This window comes from Populus nigra, chromosome 8, assembly GCF_951802175.1.
Source record: "Populus nigra chromosome 8, ddPopNigr1.1, whole genome shotgun sequence".
Lineage (NCBI taxonomy): Eukaryota > Viridiplantae > Streptophyta > Magnoliopsida > Malpighiales > Salicaceae > Populus > Populus nigra.
This window is the reverse complement of record NC_084859.1, coordinates 10240785-10256697: the sequence shown is the minus strand read 5'-3', so window position 1 is coordinate 10256697 and position 15913 is coordinate 10240785. Positions and strand designations below refer to the sequence as shown.

The following is a 15913-nucleotide window of genomic DNA, read 5'->3' as shown; positions in this document are numbered from 1 at the left end:
TGGCGCATGTCACGGAGTGATTTGGGCTCTCCTAGATTTTGGAAGGAGATACCACCCTCCCGCCCGCCCCACCAAGGCAACAACACATAATCTCAAAACTGAGGTGTAGTTGGGGATTGTAACTCACTAATACAAGCTCATGCTTGTTTTTTTTTTTAGGTTCTTCTTTAGCAGAACTATCACGCAGGAGCAGATATTCATTTCCTCTAAAAAGAGGTTTCTTTGAGTTGAGCATGACTGCAACATCTGGTGTAGATATCTCAAAATCATGGATGCGTTGTATCATTTGCTCAAATTATTCCCAACATTTTGCTTCTGGGCAAACCTTTTTCCCACATAGATCCTAAGAATCGTTAGATTTAAGAGTGTTAGCATCACATACGAAGAACAAAAGGAACAATATGGTAATTTAACAGTTCTGGCCAAATCAGAATCAATACGAATCATAGATAATCGAGTGCGCATACAAGAATGTTTCACTTTGGACTGAGAAACAGAACTTGGTATGGCATTGATAATGTTTTTCAAGCGACAATGAGCAGAACTTCAAAACAGCAAGAAAACATTGACCTCCAATCTGACATGCCAAACACAAACCCCAACAAAATTGGCATTATAATAGCATCAGAAGTACGCAAACTTCAACCAGTATAACAAACCACCAACAGTAATATTAGCGACAGTCAAGAGACCCAAGTGGGCAACCTCAGCATTGACCTCTCTATACAAGATTCTGGTAGATACATGACAAAAATTTCCACTAACCCTTCTAAAATTTCCTTTGTCCAGTCTAGATTTCAAAGTTGAAGTAGAGGCAGTGCCATCACAACACCAAAGATTGAAACCAGTAACAACATCATCCAGGTTGGGAATGGCTGCTTCCTGTTTCTTCTTGCATCCTTCGGGGTATCTACTCCCTTTGCATCTTCTACTGAAGAATCACCAAGTTTTTCCAACTTCGGTCTGCATTAATCTTCTTGTGGTACCTGTGATGACACTTGCTCTGAAACAAGCTGCCTGGCGTGTTGCTCCTGCTTGTAGTTCTCTACATACTCGGGAAACAATTTCTTGAATGCCGTGCTGTCATGGAGACATGCATTAGATCTTATTGGAATTTAAATAACTAATTGCTTAATTCTTGAACTCAAACAAATTGATAGATCCTACTTTCAAGCAGGCTAAGGAGGCATGACAAAAGTAACATAACCTTAAATGAGTGATAAACATTGAATCCTAGCTGCCTTTGCAGGAACAGGTAACAATCATGGTGTTAAAACAGGGGGCACATTCTGACAATGGCTTAAATGCAAAATCAAAGACATGGATGCATAAAGGGCAACAACAACAGAGCCTCAATCCCAAATCAACACCATTCCAGCAATCATAATCCAAATCCACCTCAATATATAAACCAGGTATGCATAATGGGCAGAGAAATGCTTTGTGATTGGGGTAATGGATCCTTGGATAGAGGAAGCTTTATTTATTGAGGTGGTGATTGGAGAAGGGTTTCTTTTTTTTATTTATTTATAAGGAAACATAGGAAAGGTGGTGCACTGTACTTACTTCTTACAATTGAAAGCAAGAGAATCCTTTGCTAGGTGTCGCTTCTCGGCAGCAGTAGTGTTCACACTTCCTATAGTAGGAGTGTTGTCAGTCTGCATAGCAAAGATGCATCGTCGTTTGAGAATGTACTTCAGGGAAAGTAATAATATAAAAACTTAAAATGCCTCAAATTACAGGTTCCCGAGGAACTAATACATAGTTTTAACACCTTTGTCATGAAACATACCATAATTATGGTAACAACAAGATAATGCCAGCTACCCACCCAGAACACTTCCCAAACAAGTTAAATGGAAGAAAGCCGAAACAAAAATGGTTAGCTACAAGTAAATTAAGCAGATTTGGTAATTAATAACAAAATAGATTCTGAAGCAAGAAGCAGTCCTAACAAATTACTACATTTAAAGTATTCAGGGAGTTCAGAGCCACAATTATCTCACCATGAAAGAAAGAAGCCCTGTAAGTATGCTGCAGTGATGATGAAGAATGTTAGACCAAGGATCAAAAATAACTGTTTCTTTATTATTTAGAGAGTTAATAAGCCTACATCTGTTTTACCTTGATACAGACCACATGGGGTTCCAACTCTCTGGATGAACTGGAAAGCAATAAGATCAAGTTAAGCAAAACCAATTATCAAGATGGCCAAAAGTAAAATTTTCTAAGCATAGCTGCTTAAAGAACCTACAATCACTCATGGATAAGCATATTTTCTTTTGAGTCATGAATCGGCCATTGGGAGTGATCATGCTACAAAGATGAACATCACAAAAAAATTAGAACGAAGCCCAATCCTATAAATTAAAAGAGAGAGACGCTGAAAAGGTGATATTCAGGAAACAGTTAAGTAGCAAGAAAGCACATTACATGATTCCAGGAGGTTTATAGGGATACTCGGGAGGAAACTTGATTTTTCCATAGTAAAATCCACCTTATTAAAAGGAAGTCGGAATTGCCAATTAGAATAACAAAACAAGTGACACTCAGGAGCAAGATAATCACACTGTTTCTGTGTGCATCAACGACATAATTAGCAAACTGCAAAAGGCGTTCCTTCACTTCCCTCCAACACATAATCTGAAACATAGTTACATAACATCAATAGCAACAAAACACATCAGTGAATTGGTAATATTATGATCACAAAAGGCAACAGAGAGCAAATAAAAAACAAAACACAAAGAGCAAAAATGAAGTTAAAAACAGAGTCACTTATGTGCTATGAATGAAAGAACCATATCTCAAATCATCTGTTAACAATGCTAAAGTTTTCATGAGAAGTAATCTCTTCACTTTCCTTCTGTCATCAACTCATCTCCATTCCAAATAACAATGCAATATTTCATAGTGGGATTCTTCCAAATACCAAACTATACTTGCAGTAGGAGAAATGACACCTCACCACATCACTGGATAAGGCTGTAAAATCTGTACCCCTTCATCTTAAGAATGAAGAGCAACTTTCTGGAACCTTTAACATTATCTTCATGCATTTACAACTCCATGATTTTGAACCAGTCAAGCAAATCAGTAATGAACTGGAAAGCATTCACAAGTGTTTTGCATCAACTTTTCCACATAACCTTTTGAGTTTGAATGAGTACAAAGACACAAAAATCAGTGTTTCATGTGTTGCTTACAATATCTGCCAAATCTTCAGTTACATTTGAAGCAAGTCTAGACAAATGATTGGATATTTTATTTCCTTTATCCTACATATAGATAGCAATAACTCTATGTCACCACTCGTAAGCACAAGTAGATCGTGGAAAAGGCTAAGAGGAATTAAAAAAAAAATTAAAAAAAAAAAAGAAAGTACACTTTCATTTGAAAAAATCAAAAGAGGAAAGAAACAAGGATAAATAAGAATTTACGCCATTCGAGAATATCACTTGGGGAAGGACGGGCAACAACATGAAGACTGGTTCCTGCAAATTCATTGTTATACAACAACAAAAATCATTGTCAAATTAAAAAAAAAAAGTGAAATGAAGTTTCATCGAGCAGTAAAGGGGTGGCATTTGGTACTACAGAGACATTCAAGCATTTCAACCATCACTAAAAACCCAGTAAGCGAAACATCAAACAACCATGTGATCTTAAAAGAAAAAAAGATGCAAAACAAAGCAGCGTATGAAAACAAAGCTAATCATCTATGACAAGAGAGGACACTGTTTCCAAAAAGAAATGAAAACCCTAGATTGACAAACAAACATTTTATAAAAAATGGGTAGCAATTGACAGAACCAATCTTTACTCTAGCTCTAGCCGCATTATTATTTCACTACGATGATATTGGAAAATAGGATAAAATGGATTATATACTTTACAGAGAGCTCTATATTCCTTCTGGGGTCGCTTGACACAAGATTTCTCAGCCATGAATCAGCTTACCTCCTCCTCCTCCTCCTCCAATAATAAATTAATATAATTGGTTTGAAGTTCCGCAACTGGATACTGTTAAAAGAAAATTAATTAAATTAGTAAGAGCATCAACTACTTCCACTGATCGGGTAAAAACTAGAATGAATCATAGATAAAACTATTATTAATATTATAAAAAAAAATTTGATGAACATATTTAATAAAATAAATTGAGGATCATATATATGCAAATAAATATTAAAAAAATTGTTAATGTTAACTAAAGATTAATTCATGAAATTGAGAAATAAATACTACTATATCAAACATTGTATCGCGGGTAATTATTAAAATATTTATAATTTAATTAGATAATAATATATAATTTGAATTTTATTGAAACAAAATAACTTTCTTATATAACCCCTTCTTTTCTTATTATTATTATTTTTATTTCAGAAAAATATAACTTCATTGCATTAATTTATTTATTTAATAAAAATGAAAAGCAATGATAACTACTATTAAAAAAAAATGAATGATTTAAAATAAGAATAAAAAATATCTCACTAATTAAAACTCATCTATCTTATTTACGTGTCTCTTTTTTTCAATTTTCACTAAAATATTTATATTTCAGATAAAAAAAATTACTACCATAACCATAAAAACATGTTTAAAATAAATAAAATATTATTATAATATTTTTTATACAAATAAATAAAAAAACATAAGAATAATGCATTGTTTGCCTCTCGATATGGTGAACTATTTGGCAATGTTATTAATTCTCGACTCGGTGGATTAACTCGGGTGTCACTCAATCTTGCTTGATCTATTTTTTACGGCAAGATGACAAGAGAAAAAAAATTTCAATAAAACTCTTCTTAGCATATGAAACTTGTTGATATAAAAAATAATTTGTTTTATTGATATAATATTAATAACTGTTTATTTTTTTACTTTTCTTGTTTTTCAGTTACTTTCTCCTCTCTCAAATAAAAAAGTGAAATGTGAATAAAATAAAGCTTGGATCAAAATACAAAAAACTCAAAAAATGGATCAAACATGAAAAATTAAAAAACCTTAGGGGCCAAAATTAAAAAAATGCATGCCTCGTGAATGATAAAAAGGAAGAAAAATGGGTTGAATTTTCTTAATTGTGAATTTTGGTCTCTAGAGTTTCAATTTTTTATCAATAAAATTGAATCATATCTTGCTAATTCAAATAAAAATTTAACGCAACACCTCAAGAAACCTATAAGATGCTAATTAAAATAAACCACGAGTGTGGAATTCCATTTCCCATAGTTTTTTGTTTTTTTTTTTAAAAAAAAAAGAATGAATTTGAACCATTAGGTGGTAATTAAATGGTAAGAGTTTGGGATCAAGAGGTTTACTCCCTCTGTGGTCTCAGGTTCGAGCCTTGTGGTTGTTTATATGATGGCCATTGGAGACTTACATGATCGTTAACTTTAGGACCCATGGGATTAGTTGAGGTGCGCGCAAGTTGGCCCGGACACCCACATTAAACTAAAAAAAAAATTGAAAAAAAATTTTACTGAAATAAAAAATACTTAAAGGACTATATAAAAAAAATTACACAATACTATTTCAGTGAATAATATACAATAAGGGGGTTTATAGTGACTTTTCTAAGGGATTTAGTTATTTTATAATTGTAAATGATAGTTTTAGATATAATTTTTTTTTATGAACATGAAAGATTTATTTAATAAATCATCAAATAGAAATTTAATCTCAATATAACTTGAAAGTATATAAATAAAAAATAAAAAACAGTCACCAATAATGTGATACAAAATTAGAGTTAGAAAATATTTTATATAAATGATAATTACTTGTTTATATACATGTGCTCTGTTGCGGGCTAGATCAAAAAAATCTTTAAATGCAACAAAAAAATCCAAATTATATAGAACTATTTCGCATTGTTATTAAATTCCGTTATGCGATTTAACTTTGAAACTCCTCGATCTGACTCCTTGTGTGGCCTAAGTTTAAAATTAAAGTATATGAAATTTGGCCTAATATGACCCAGTCATCATAATCGATTCAAAAGCAACATAGCCAACTGGAAAAAAAAAATGATGATGAAATTAAAAAAAATGAAATTAACAGTTAAAAAAACCTCATAATTCAATCTCTTGCCTAACTTGTGTTTAAAATTAAACAGTGCAGAAGCTGCCTCTAAGTGACCTGGTCGACTTGATTAGTCCAAAAATAACTCAATTAGTCAAAAAAAATGAGGATAAAATCGAGAAGAAAAAACATGTATTTAACATTAAAAAAATATTTTGACCTAACTTGTTACCTAATCCGGGTTTAAAATTAAACCTTTTGGGAGTTGCTCCAATGTAATTCAGTTAACTTGATTGATTCAGAAACAACCTAAACGATTGTTAAAAAAGCATGTTAAGATAAAATTAAAATAATAATAATAAAAAAAAAGAATTGCATTGTTCATATAAACAATAAAACTTCATTAAGTTTTTCAAGGTTTTTTTAGTATAGTGGAATAATTTGTATTCTTCTCGTTATGCTTATTTATTTTTTAAAATTTTTTTTCTTATCTACATAAAAAAATTTATATGAATAGTTATGTAATAATTCTCGCTTTTACATAAATAGAAAATTACTCGAAAATGCCCTAGTATTTAAGGGGTTAATTCGATTAATAAGAAGAACATTCTATCGATCTCGGATTTCAAGTTTCACATATTTTGTTGGTTTCCAAGATTGGAGCAAATCCAGGATCAGTGGCATTGGAGAGGGGGAGGATGTGACATTTTTTATTGGAGGAGTCAATTTTATACTTTGGAGGGCTAAAGCTGTAAAGAGACCTTCAAGAGAGAAGGATCGTATATTTCATTTTCTCAAGGATTAAATCAAAATTCTATAAAGAAAAGGGACCAAATTTTACTATTATCAGAGAACGGGCCTGCTTCCCTTAGATTCGTCCCTGTCCGGGCGGAATCAAATCCCTCGAGCCACCCTATGTTCCAGCCTCCGACCAAAAAGTGGTGATCGGTGATAGTTTCTTTAGAGACATGTAGGTGCAAAAGCCGCAATATTCTCATTATTTTCTTTATATAAAAAAAAGAGCAAAATTTGTAACTGCAACTTGTTTAAAATATTTTTAAAATAATATTTTTTAAAAATTATTTTTAACCGAATGTATCAAAATAATTTAAAAAAACAAAAAAATTAATTTAAATAAAAAAATTTAAAGTTTTTTAAAAACACAAGAAAAAAAAAATTCACTCTATACACTCATCGGTTGGGTTTATCCTATAAATGGAAAAGATCATCTCCTTACACATCATTATTCTTATTATTTAAAAAAATTGTTTACGCAATCACTCTTAAGAAAACAATAATAGAATTGGTACAGAACGCAACATCAAGATGATAAATTTAAGATGTGTTGGATGAAACAAAATTCTGGGCATGGTTGGCAAAGCATCGCCATTGAATGATGAAGCTTTTGCAACTGAAGACAACGTTGGAGCATTTGCAGCTGAATTATCTGCGAGGAACAGCTGTTACCAAACCAAACATGTTTCTAAGATTTGTAGATCCAACACTGTGCTATTGTCACTGTCCTTGGAGTTGGAGGCTGAAGCACTGCCTAATCACACAATATAATACTGATCCTTTTAGCTTCCCCAAAAGGCCTGGTGTTGAGATCACGTGATAAATCACATGACCTTCTTACAAATGTTTTACAAAACAACCAGAATCGGGTCAGAGTCACTAAACATGTAACAGTCAAAGAAAAGCACATGATCCCACTGTTATCAGATCCCAATTTGGATTTTTACTGGTAATTTGAAAGTAAAAAATCAGTAAGTTAGGTATAAATCACTTCTACTTGTATGAACTACTACATGGTCTCATTCTATCATATCATACCAGAAATCATTGTCACCTCACTCACCAAGTAGCATAACAAACAGCAAACCACCAACAAAATGAAGTCATACTCTAGAGCGCTGGCTGCTCTTGCTCTTCTTCTTTCACTACTTCTATCCGCCTGGTTAAACAAAGCTCAAGCAGAGGGTCGTTCTTTGGCACCACCATCTACCACTTCAGTGTCAAGCAAGGCTTCAACTTCACAGGCTTTCAGAGATTTGCAAGCAAATAAGAACCCATTTAAGAAAATTGGTTCAAGCTTCAGAAGAATACCTCCAAGCAATTCAAATCCCAGACAGAACAAGTAACTCACGAGAACAAACAGTTTCAAGACCTTTTCCACCATTTGCGGTTTTCTGGTAATTGATTTAAATTCCCTGTTTTTTTGTCCCAGGTGCAAGCCTCAACTAGGCGACTGAAAGAATCACAAAACAGAAGATTCAAAGCGACAGCATTGAGTGTAGCTGCTCTTTTTTTTTTTTTTCTGTTTGCGTGTGTTCCATTCATTCTTTAACACCCTTTTTATGTAGACTAGAGTTTATGTCAATAGCCACCAAATGTACTTGCAGTTCGTATCGCTTTTACAATTTTTTGCTACCATAGGCACAGACAATTAAGTTTTACAGTAATATGTAAACCCGTCAATTTCTTATATGTAGTAAAGTAAATGATAATCTCATCTGTTATTTGAAAAGGTCTATGATTCACACTTTCCAGTCTAAAACAAAATACTCTTAATACTGAACAAAATTTGACGCTAAGAGCAAGATAAAAAATACTATTAAGTAACAGAACTTGCACCTCCACTCCAGTACTCAACAATCTTTGCAACTAAATTGCTACACTCTATTCTCTACGCAACAAAAGTGAGGCCTTACAAAAGTGTCAGAATTGGAGAATTCATACCATCAAACTTTTAACTTCTTTCTTGAAGCTTTTGATCGCTCCTCTTGTCCGTGTCGTTTGTTCTTCTTCAGGTCAACAGACAGAAAAGGTTTCTGATTTACACTCCCTGTTGCTTTCTCATCAGAGGCACCACTATGACCCTTCTCGTGCTTCTTGTTTTTCACTTTCATGACATCATCAACCACAGCGTGCTTTGCATATTTCTCTGATGAGGCCAAATGATGATCAATCTCTTTCCTCACATTCTTTACTCCTATTGCGTGTGACGTGCTCTTGGAAGTATCAGCAAGGAAGGAGTCACTTTTTGATAACTTGGCCTCACCAGATCCAAATGCAGCATAAAATTCTTTGTAAGTTGATTGTTTCGAAGCCTGTCTTGATCTCCACTGATCAGGCCAGTTAGCATATCTGAAACAGTAAAGAAAAGGCAAAAAGAAACTAGTATCAAACACAATAGTCAACCATCAAAACCAGCTAACAAATGCCAAATGCTTCATGAGTATCAACTATCATCTTGTTTTCCCTATTGCATACTGCCCATGTAAATTAATTTCAGATCACAATACAGGGTCCTAACTGAAGTGAGGACAAACCAGAAAAATCTTATCATGGCTTTTACTACCCTTGAACAAATGCAAGTAGATTTCATATGAGAACTAATCACCTTAGGAGCTCAATATTCAAAACAAAAATACTTCACGTAGCTTACCCATCAATATCTAATTTTCTTAAGAGGTAAGGGCCTTGCTTGGTCTTGGGAAGCTCACTTTGCACGGATAACAAGTCTGATGCTATAGCTTCTCTTAGTGACAAATTACTGGCACTAAAGCACTTTTCAACAGTAAATGAACCGGAAGAGTGCATTGCAAGCTCTCCAAAATGTCCTCGTAACCTTCAGAAGTAGAGAGTAATCAACATTAAACAAAAGGAAAGAGAGAGAGAAATGAAATGAATAACCACCTAAGTAGAAAATTCAGTATTCAGAATTGATGAAAAATAAGAGTTCTATGTTGGATTCCCAACTAAGATTGATCTCTGAATCCTTGATAGTCAAAAAACTGAGATATAAACCAGATATTTTCAAAGAAAATAGTGCGCTCAAGATTGACTTTGCATTACACGGCACCCAAGGGTAAAATGGCTATACTTAGTTTAACTTCGTTCCCAAAATAAAGGAAAAACAATAGCACTAGAAGGCGTGAGGGGAAAAATAATTACAAAAATTGGAAACTAATTCTATCATGGTTAGACTGGAAAGTATAAAACTTTGACCCCAAAGTTACCCTTTTTTTCCGAAAGCAACTCCTTCAATTATTGTTCAACCAAAAATAAAGGAACTAAGAAGAAAGTAAAACTCCTGAAAAAGAGAAAACAACCAATACCGTAGCATGACATACTTATTAATTAGCCTGTGCTTTTGTTTTCCAGACGCATCGGAATCTAGAAATGCTTCGATTGTACGAGCTCCCCCTACATCCTTTGCAGCTTCAAGGACATGGTCAACTTCCATGGATGTGAGACTCATTATATAAGGCTGTATGAGTTGCTGCAAAAATACCAAATATGAAACATTAAAACAAGGAATGAAAAGATTGCCAAATATCTCCATTAGAAGCCAATTAAGTTAACTGAGCGTGTTGGAAGTTCCTAGCACGCCATGATAAACTAAGATAAATACAAATATTAATTGCAGTAATGAACTTCTAAGTAGCCAGATCATAAGCACATTTGAGATATATACCTAGTTCCAGAAGAAGTTTTTGATGAGAGATATCAATGCACATATGAATGCATGTGTGTGTGAATATAGTCAAGAATATGAAAGCATGAGCCAAAACAACATGGGGAGGATAAAGAACAGGGTAGGCTGGGACAGACAATGCCTAACCCTGTCCAACTTCATACCATCAGAAACTTCTTTATTGTTTCGTTCCTCACATACCTCTTCCTACAGGGGATATAGTTACCCCCCCCCCCTGGTGAGAATGATCTGTTAAGTACTCAAATAAATAAGCTTAACTATATGCTACAGCAAGTATCAATCAAAGAATACACACTTAATTGATTCAAAGCACAGAACAAAGAACAGACAATCTGAATAAAAGTTCAGCAAGCAAAGGGCCGATGAGAAAACTAAGCAATTAAAGAAAGACAAACCTCACAGGCTTTGAGCTAACTTGAATCCTAAATAGCCACAACAATGTCAAATCTGCCAGACTTCTAAGTTGGTAAAGAAAATAAACCACACCAGAGCAGAGAACACCACACTCACTTTCCTGTTTGCCCAGCCAGAGGCTTTTTTACAAGAATCAATTACAAACAAACAAACAAAAATATTTCCTTGAAAATTCAAGTCAACAGGTATTTCAATTTTTCAAAGATTCAAACCAGCATACTCAGATTCATCAATTCCAAATGAAGGACAGGCAGATTAGTAATAAACCGATTGTATTTGTATTAGTTGAATAACTAATATATCAAGGTGGATTAGGAGAAACAGATCCGATGGTTCAAGATTGGAAGTTCAAAGCAAAACTAATTAACAAAGGCAAAACAACCAAGCCCGTTAGTAAATCTATCTATGCCAAGTCTCCAGCTCAAGATCAATAGAACGAAAGCGCAGAAGCAACTGTGCATGAATGGTAACACAACCACTTTCTAATCATTAAACTATGATGGAGCATGTGGATGTAGAATTTGGGAGTGCCGGTGGTGGTGGTGGTGGTGGTGGTGGTGGTGGTGGTGGTGGTGGTGGTGGTGGTGGCAGCTGTGGAAGTTTACTGGTTAACAATTTGTAGATGTATGTTAAATGTCGAAGTACACCACAAGCACACACCACGCATGCACACACATAAAATACAGATCAAATTTGAGAGGTAAATGGTGGGTCCTTAGCATTAAGATTGCACAGCTAGCAAAGGCTTTGTTTCCCTATCATTTTTATTCTTTTGCTCATAAAAGCGAAACATAAAACATATTTGCAGCAATCAGTTGCAGCATGGTAATGGACTTGGGCAATTACAAATGCAGAAATGAGGCAAAAAACAACTTACATTTTGAAATTTAAAAACTGCCTGCAGAATCAGAGAGCCCATAACATGGATCTTGGCACCACTTGGCCACTTCCAATTGGATTTTTCCACACAAGCAAAGTAACTTTCAAGAAACAATATTCGATCAACAACAGATCTAGGAGACTCATTTGGCAAACATACTGCATCAGCAAGGGCCTTACAGACCTACAAACAAGCAACAGGAATGAATGACTGCCGTTGTTAGATTATGTACGTGTATGTATAATAATCTTGATTCTTTCCTTTTCTTTTTAAATATATGGAAGTGTAAAAATCTACTAAATTGCTTTTCAACAACTTGACAGAATATTTAATTTTTATTTCCTAAAATTATTGCAGGATCTTAACACATGCATGTATCAAAATAAAAAATGTCAAACAAGAAATGGTGTTTGAGTAAAAAACCTCATGTTCATGTGTGTGAAGCCTTTGACTTGTAGCAATAAGAGATGCAATAACTCCTGACTTCCCCATTTCAAGAAGATCCCTAAATTTTGGACCAAGTTTCTCCCAGATAAACTCCATCTAGTAGTCAAGAAGATAAAAATACTGCATCAGAACTCAAAGACACTGTAACTTAGGCACATTATCTTGCACCGTGAATATTAGTTGTTGAATGAAAGTACAATGGTTAGCTAAACATAGCAAAATTATACAACCCTGTTCATATACCAGAATAACTTGAACTCATGAAAAAGAACTTCTCATAATATTACAACCTAATCTTGGTGCAAAAATGTAAGGTGTGCTGAGATTTTGCCAAACATTCAAAAGATGAGAAGTAAGAACTACAGGCTGAGTTGAGAGAGATGCAATCTTATAACACATACTTGTTCCCGATCTCTTGCATGAGAAACTAAGGCTTGAACAACAAAATTGCCACACTGATGGGATGAAAGCTCAAATAGAGATTTCCTGAAAATCTTTGTGAACATTTCATCATACAAGCTTTCAGGACTCACTGCCAGGATTACCTGTAGATTTGGGAAACTTAAAATAATCAAATTTACAAATAGCTACTATCTAGAGAGAAACAGCACAATAAAAAAGTTCACATATCACAGCATACAACCTTGACGACAATCTGTGATTATCCAAAATTCTGAACCCCTTCACATAACTGGTCCTCAAGCATTTATTACAGCATTAAAAAAGTTATTTACAAAATAAAAACCAAATGCACAGAACTTGCAATCCTATGGAAGCAGAAATGTTATTGTTACCATGGAATAGCTTACTCAGATAAGTGACAGGTGGGGTTAAGTGTGCAACAACCAGATAGTAGAGTAATATAAACAAAAAAAATAAGAAAATTGATGGTATTTCAGGACTCACAGCAGCAGAGCAATTTCATAAGAGGACACCTGCAGATACTAGACATTTTAAAATTGTTTACAGGGAACATGATAAAAATTGCACCTAGAAGATAAATCTTTAGTATAACAATTTGGTTATCATGGAAAGTTTATTAGTATCTGTAATCATACTTGTGGTTGTAAAAAACAAATGATGAGGATGAGTTTCTAGTAGAATCTTTTCATTATGATTCAAACTTGAAAAGTGTAGAAATAAATGCACCTTAATCAGGCACACCAGGAGCACAATGTAAAAACAAGTAATCACATTGATACAGATGCAATTGAGAATATGACATGATACATAGGATGCATGTGTCTAATTAATGGATCACACTGATTTACCACATTAACAATTAAATATTTTACTCACCTCCATTAGGTGGCTATACGCAGCTTCTTTCATTAACTCTACAATGTCACCGACCGCTGTCATTTCTATGAAGTTTCCTTCTGTTAAATTTTCTTTTCTGCAGTCAAGTAGGACCGGAATTATCTGTAACAACTGTTGATCATGCCCAGCAAATAACTTCAAAGCTGTCTGCCAAGAGCAAAATGCCAATTAAATAGCATGAACTTGATTAAGACAATTAAATCATATGAATAAATTAAACCAGCAAACAAGAATTTGCAGGGCTCAAGTCACTTAACAAAGTGCAACAAACACAAGACAAACTTCCTTAACACCAACTCATCATGGGAGGTGGCAGTGTGTCTAAGGGTATGGGGGTGACAGAGTCTCTGAACACAATGAAAGTAGAAAGAAGAATATCTTTCTAAACTTAAGAAAGTTAGTTGAACACTGGCAAGGTAATTTTTACAACTCAGACAAATTTTCTGGAGACTGTACATCTCAGCTTAGAACTCCTAAATCAAGTAATAGTCACTTAATCTTCTTATTTCCATACAGAATCAATAATTCGTGTAACAAAGATACAGCACAAGGAGATTCAAGGGGAAACTTTCCAACATGCCTGGAAAACCAAACTGCTGTACTGATCAACTAGAAGGTATTTCACATCTTCTTCACTACATTTCAACATTCCTGATACAAGAAACTTGAGTAAACCAGGAAATCCTTGATGATGATGTGATAAATTGTTCCCAGGGGCTGAAGAAGTGCTGAGGTTCAAACGCTCTGCCAGAATCATTGATGGTTTTGCTCGATGGAACACTGGGGAATCTAATGGCACTCCTCCACAAAGACAAAGAAGACTTCGGAAAACATGAGATCCATAGCAGTTACACATCATATCAACAGGACTAGCTACAATTACCTGACAAGGATCAAATCATATATAAAAGAAAATAACATGAGATCCAAAGCGATTACATATCATAATTACAGAATTGGTTATAATTACCTGACAAAGATCAAATCATATTGAAAGGGAAAGTAAGTGTCATTAAAAGCCATACTCTACTTAGTCATTTACTTCTTCTATGAAGAAGATATCGGCAATTTTTTGCCATTTGGCTGAACAATAATATTCGCTGTGAAAGCCATAATTGTTGAGAAAACCCACAACTAAAAGCGCACAACATTGATAAACAGTAAGAACAAAAGGGAAGCATGTTTGCCGATACAAGAATCTAAATGCATCATGTTATAAAAGTAAAAAATGTCACCTAATTAATACCTTGCATATATTAGTTAGAGTCTCTTCAATAACAGAATAAGCCTCATCGTCCTGAAGATGCATAGCTAAAGACTTGAGAGCTGTCTCAGCAACATGAGAACCAGACCTATCCATTGAAATTAAAGGAAAGACCTTTGCACAGCCTCGGAGGAAATCGCAAAGATGGTCCACATTACAGCCCTCAAGTAGGATTTGCAGAGTGTGGCTTATATAATAATCAGTTGCCAGCTCAAATTCTTTGCCTCTAGCTTCTTCAAGAGCATTGCCACATATGACCGGACGCTCCTCCAAATCAACGCCATCACTTTCAAAAAGATTTACAATCTCTGAAAAATATTTGGTTGTTTCAGGATCAACCTGTTTCCTACAAGCAGATTCCCCTACTCAGTTACATTCTTATAACGGTAAAAAAAATGAGAAATGAAAAGAGATTGCCAAAAAAAATAAAACAAAGGTAAAGCAGAAGGAACTATACCTTACAATTGATGGTTGTGGCTCTGAGAAAGTATTTTGATATTTTGATGACTTTTTGGGTTTCGCAGTTCCATCAGTCGCCCGCCCAGAAACACTTTTGTTGGAATTATCAGCATCAAAACCAAAACTGCCATTCTTGGCCTTCCTGCTCATACCCTTTTTCTTTCTGCCCTGATTATATGATTTATCCTCCCTGCCCATCAAGTTATCTTCCACCAAATTACAACAACTCCTGTCTCTTCTTGACGCTAAAGCTTTTGAACCAACAGAAACCATACGCACCCGCAGCAAGGCTTCTTGCCTTCTATGCAATAAACTGACAGGAATGAAAGAAAATCAACTGAGAAACACAAAAACCTACCTTAAACCCTAATTGGAGTGGCCATAAAGATTATAACCGTCCGTTTTCAAACGGTGGCGTCTCCTGGTTAGGCTTTTGGGCCCATAAATTTATACGTTTTCCCGGGCTCCTTTCTTTTGTTTTCTTTAAACTCGATAACGGTTTAGGGTTCTTAGGCCCATCACTACTTGCGTTTTGACTTGCAAATTTAGGAGGAGGCTTTCTTCTTCTTTTTTTGCCCATCATTTTAATTTTCTT

General features: G+C 34.6%; 2 protein-coding genes and 1 pseudogene across 4 annotated transcripts; 1 reads left to right on the top strand and 2 right to left on the bottom strand.

Moving 5' to 3' along the window:
• Positions 1–480: 480 nt before the first annotated feature.
• On the bottom strand, positions 481–4151 carry LOC133700646 (ubiquitin-conjugating enzyme E2 34-like; annotated as a pseudogene).
• A 3406-nt stretch (positions 4152–7557) lies between these two features.
• On the bottom strand, positions 7558–15697 carry LOC133702067 (pumilio homolog 23). 3 transcript variants are annotated; one of them, XR_009843650.1, is made up of 12 exons: positions 15317–15697; positions 14842–15205; positions 14172–14478; positions 13575–13738; positions 12677–12820; positions 12252–12371; positions 11826–12011; positions 10170–10318; positions 9482–9664; positions 8773–9180; positions 8180–8281; positions 7558–8073 (listed from the first exon to the last, which is right to left on the bottom strand). XR_009843650.1 is itself a non-coding variant. In XM_062126253.1 (11 exons), the coding sequence occupies exons 1-10, from the start codon at positions 15589–15591 to the stop codon at positions 8775–8777; spliced, it is 2298 nt and encodes a 765-aa protein (XP_061982237.1). In that variant the 5' UTR covers positions 15592–15697; the 3' UTR covers positions 7558–8073; positions 8773–8774. The 3 variants fall into 3 exon arrangements, 2 of the variants coding, with proteins under 2 accessions (XP_061982237.1, XP_061982236.1); XM_062126253.1 differs by lacking the exon at positions 8180–8281; XM_062126252.1 differs by lacking the exon at positions 7558–8073 and having other exon boundaries at positions 8099–8281.
• LOC133702068 (uncharacterized) lies at positions 7926–8576 on the top strand. The gene is made up of 2 exons (XM_062126254.1): positions 7926–8170; positions 8261–8576. Exons 1-2 carry the CDS (start codon positions 7926–7928, stop codon positions 8283–8285), a joined length of 270 nt encoding a protein of 89 aa, XP_061982238.1. The 3' UTR covers positions 8286–8576.
• Positions 15698–15913: the final 216 nt, after the last annotated feature.

Excerpts from the sequence above, each read along its gene's own strand:
- LOC133702067 (XM_062126253.1), bottom strand. The coding sequence starts at position 15,591 with ATGGTTTCTGTTGGTTCAAAAGCTTTAGCGTCAAGAAGAGACAGGAGT. Across the intron at positions 13,739-14,171 it reads CAGTTTGGTTTTCCAGGCAT|CTTTGAAGTTATTTGCTGGG; the intron begins GTTGGAAAGTTT and ends CTTGGCAGACAG. Across the intron at positions 12,012-12,251 it reads TTCACACACATGAACATGAG|GTCTGTAAGGCCCTTGCTGA; the intron begins GTTTTTTACTCA and ends GCTTGTTTGTAG.
- LOC133702068 (XM_062126254.1), top strand. The coding sequence starts at position 7,926 with ATGAAGTCATACTCTAGAGCGCTGGCTGCTCTTGCTCTTCTTCTTTCA. Across the intron at positions 8,171-8,260 it reads TCAAATCCCAGACAGAACAA|GTGCAAGCCTCAACTAGGCG; the intron begins GTAACTCACGAG and ends TTTTTGTCCCAG.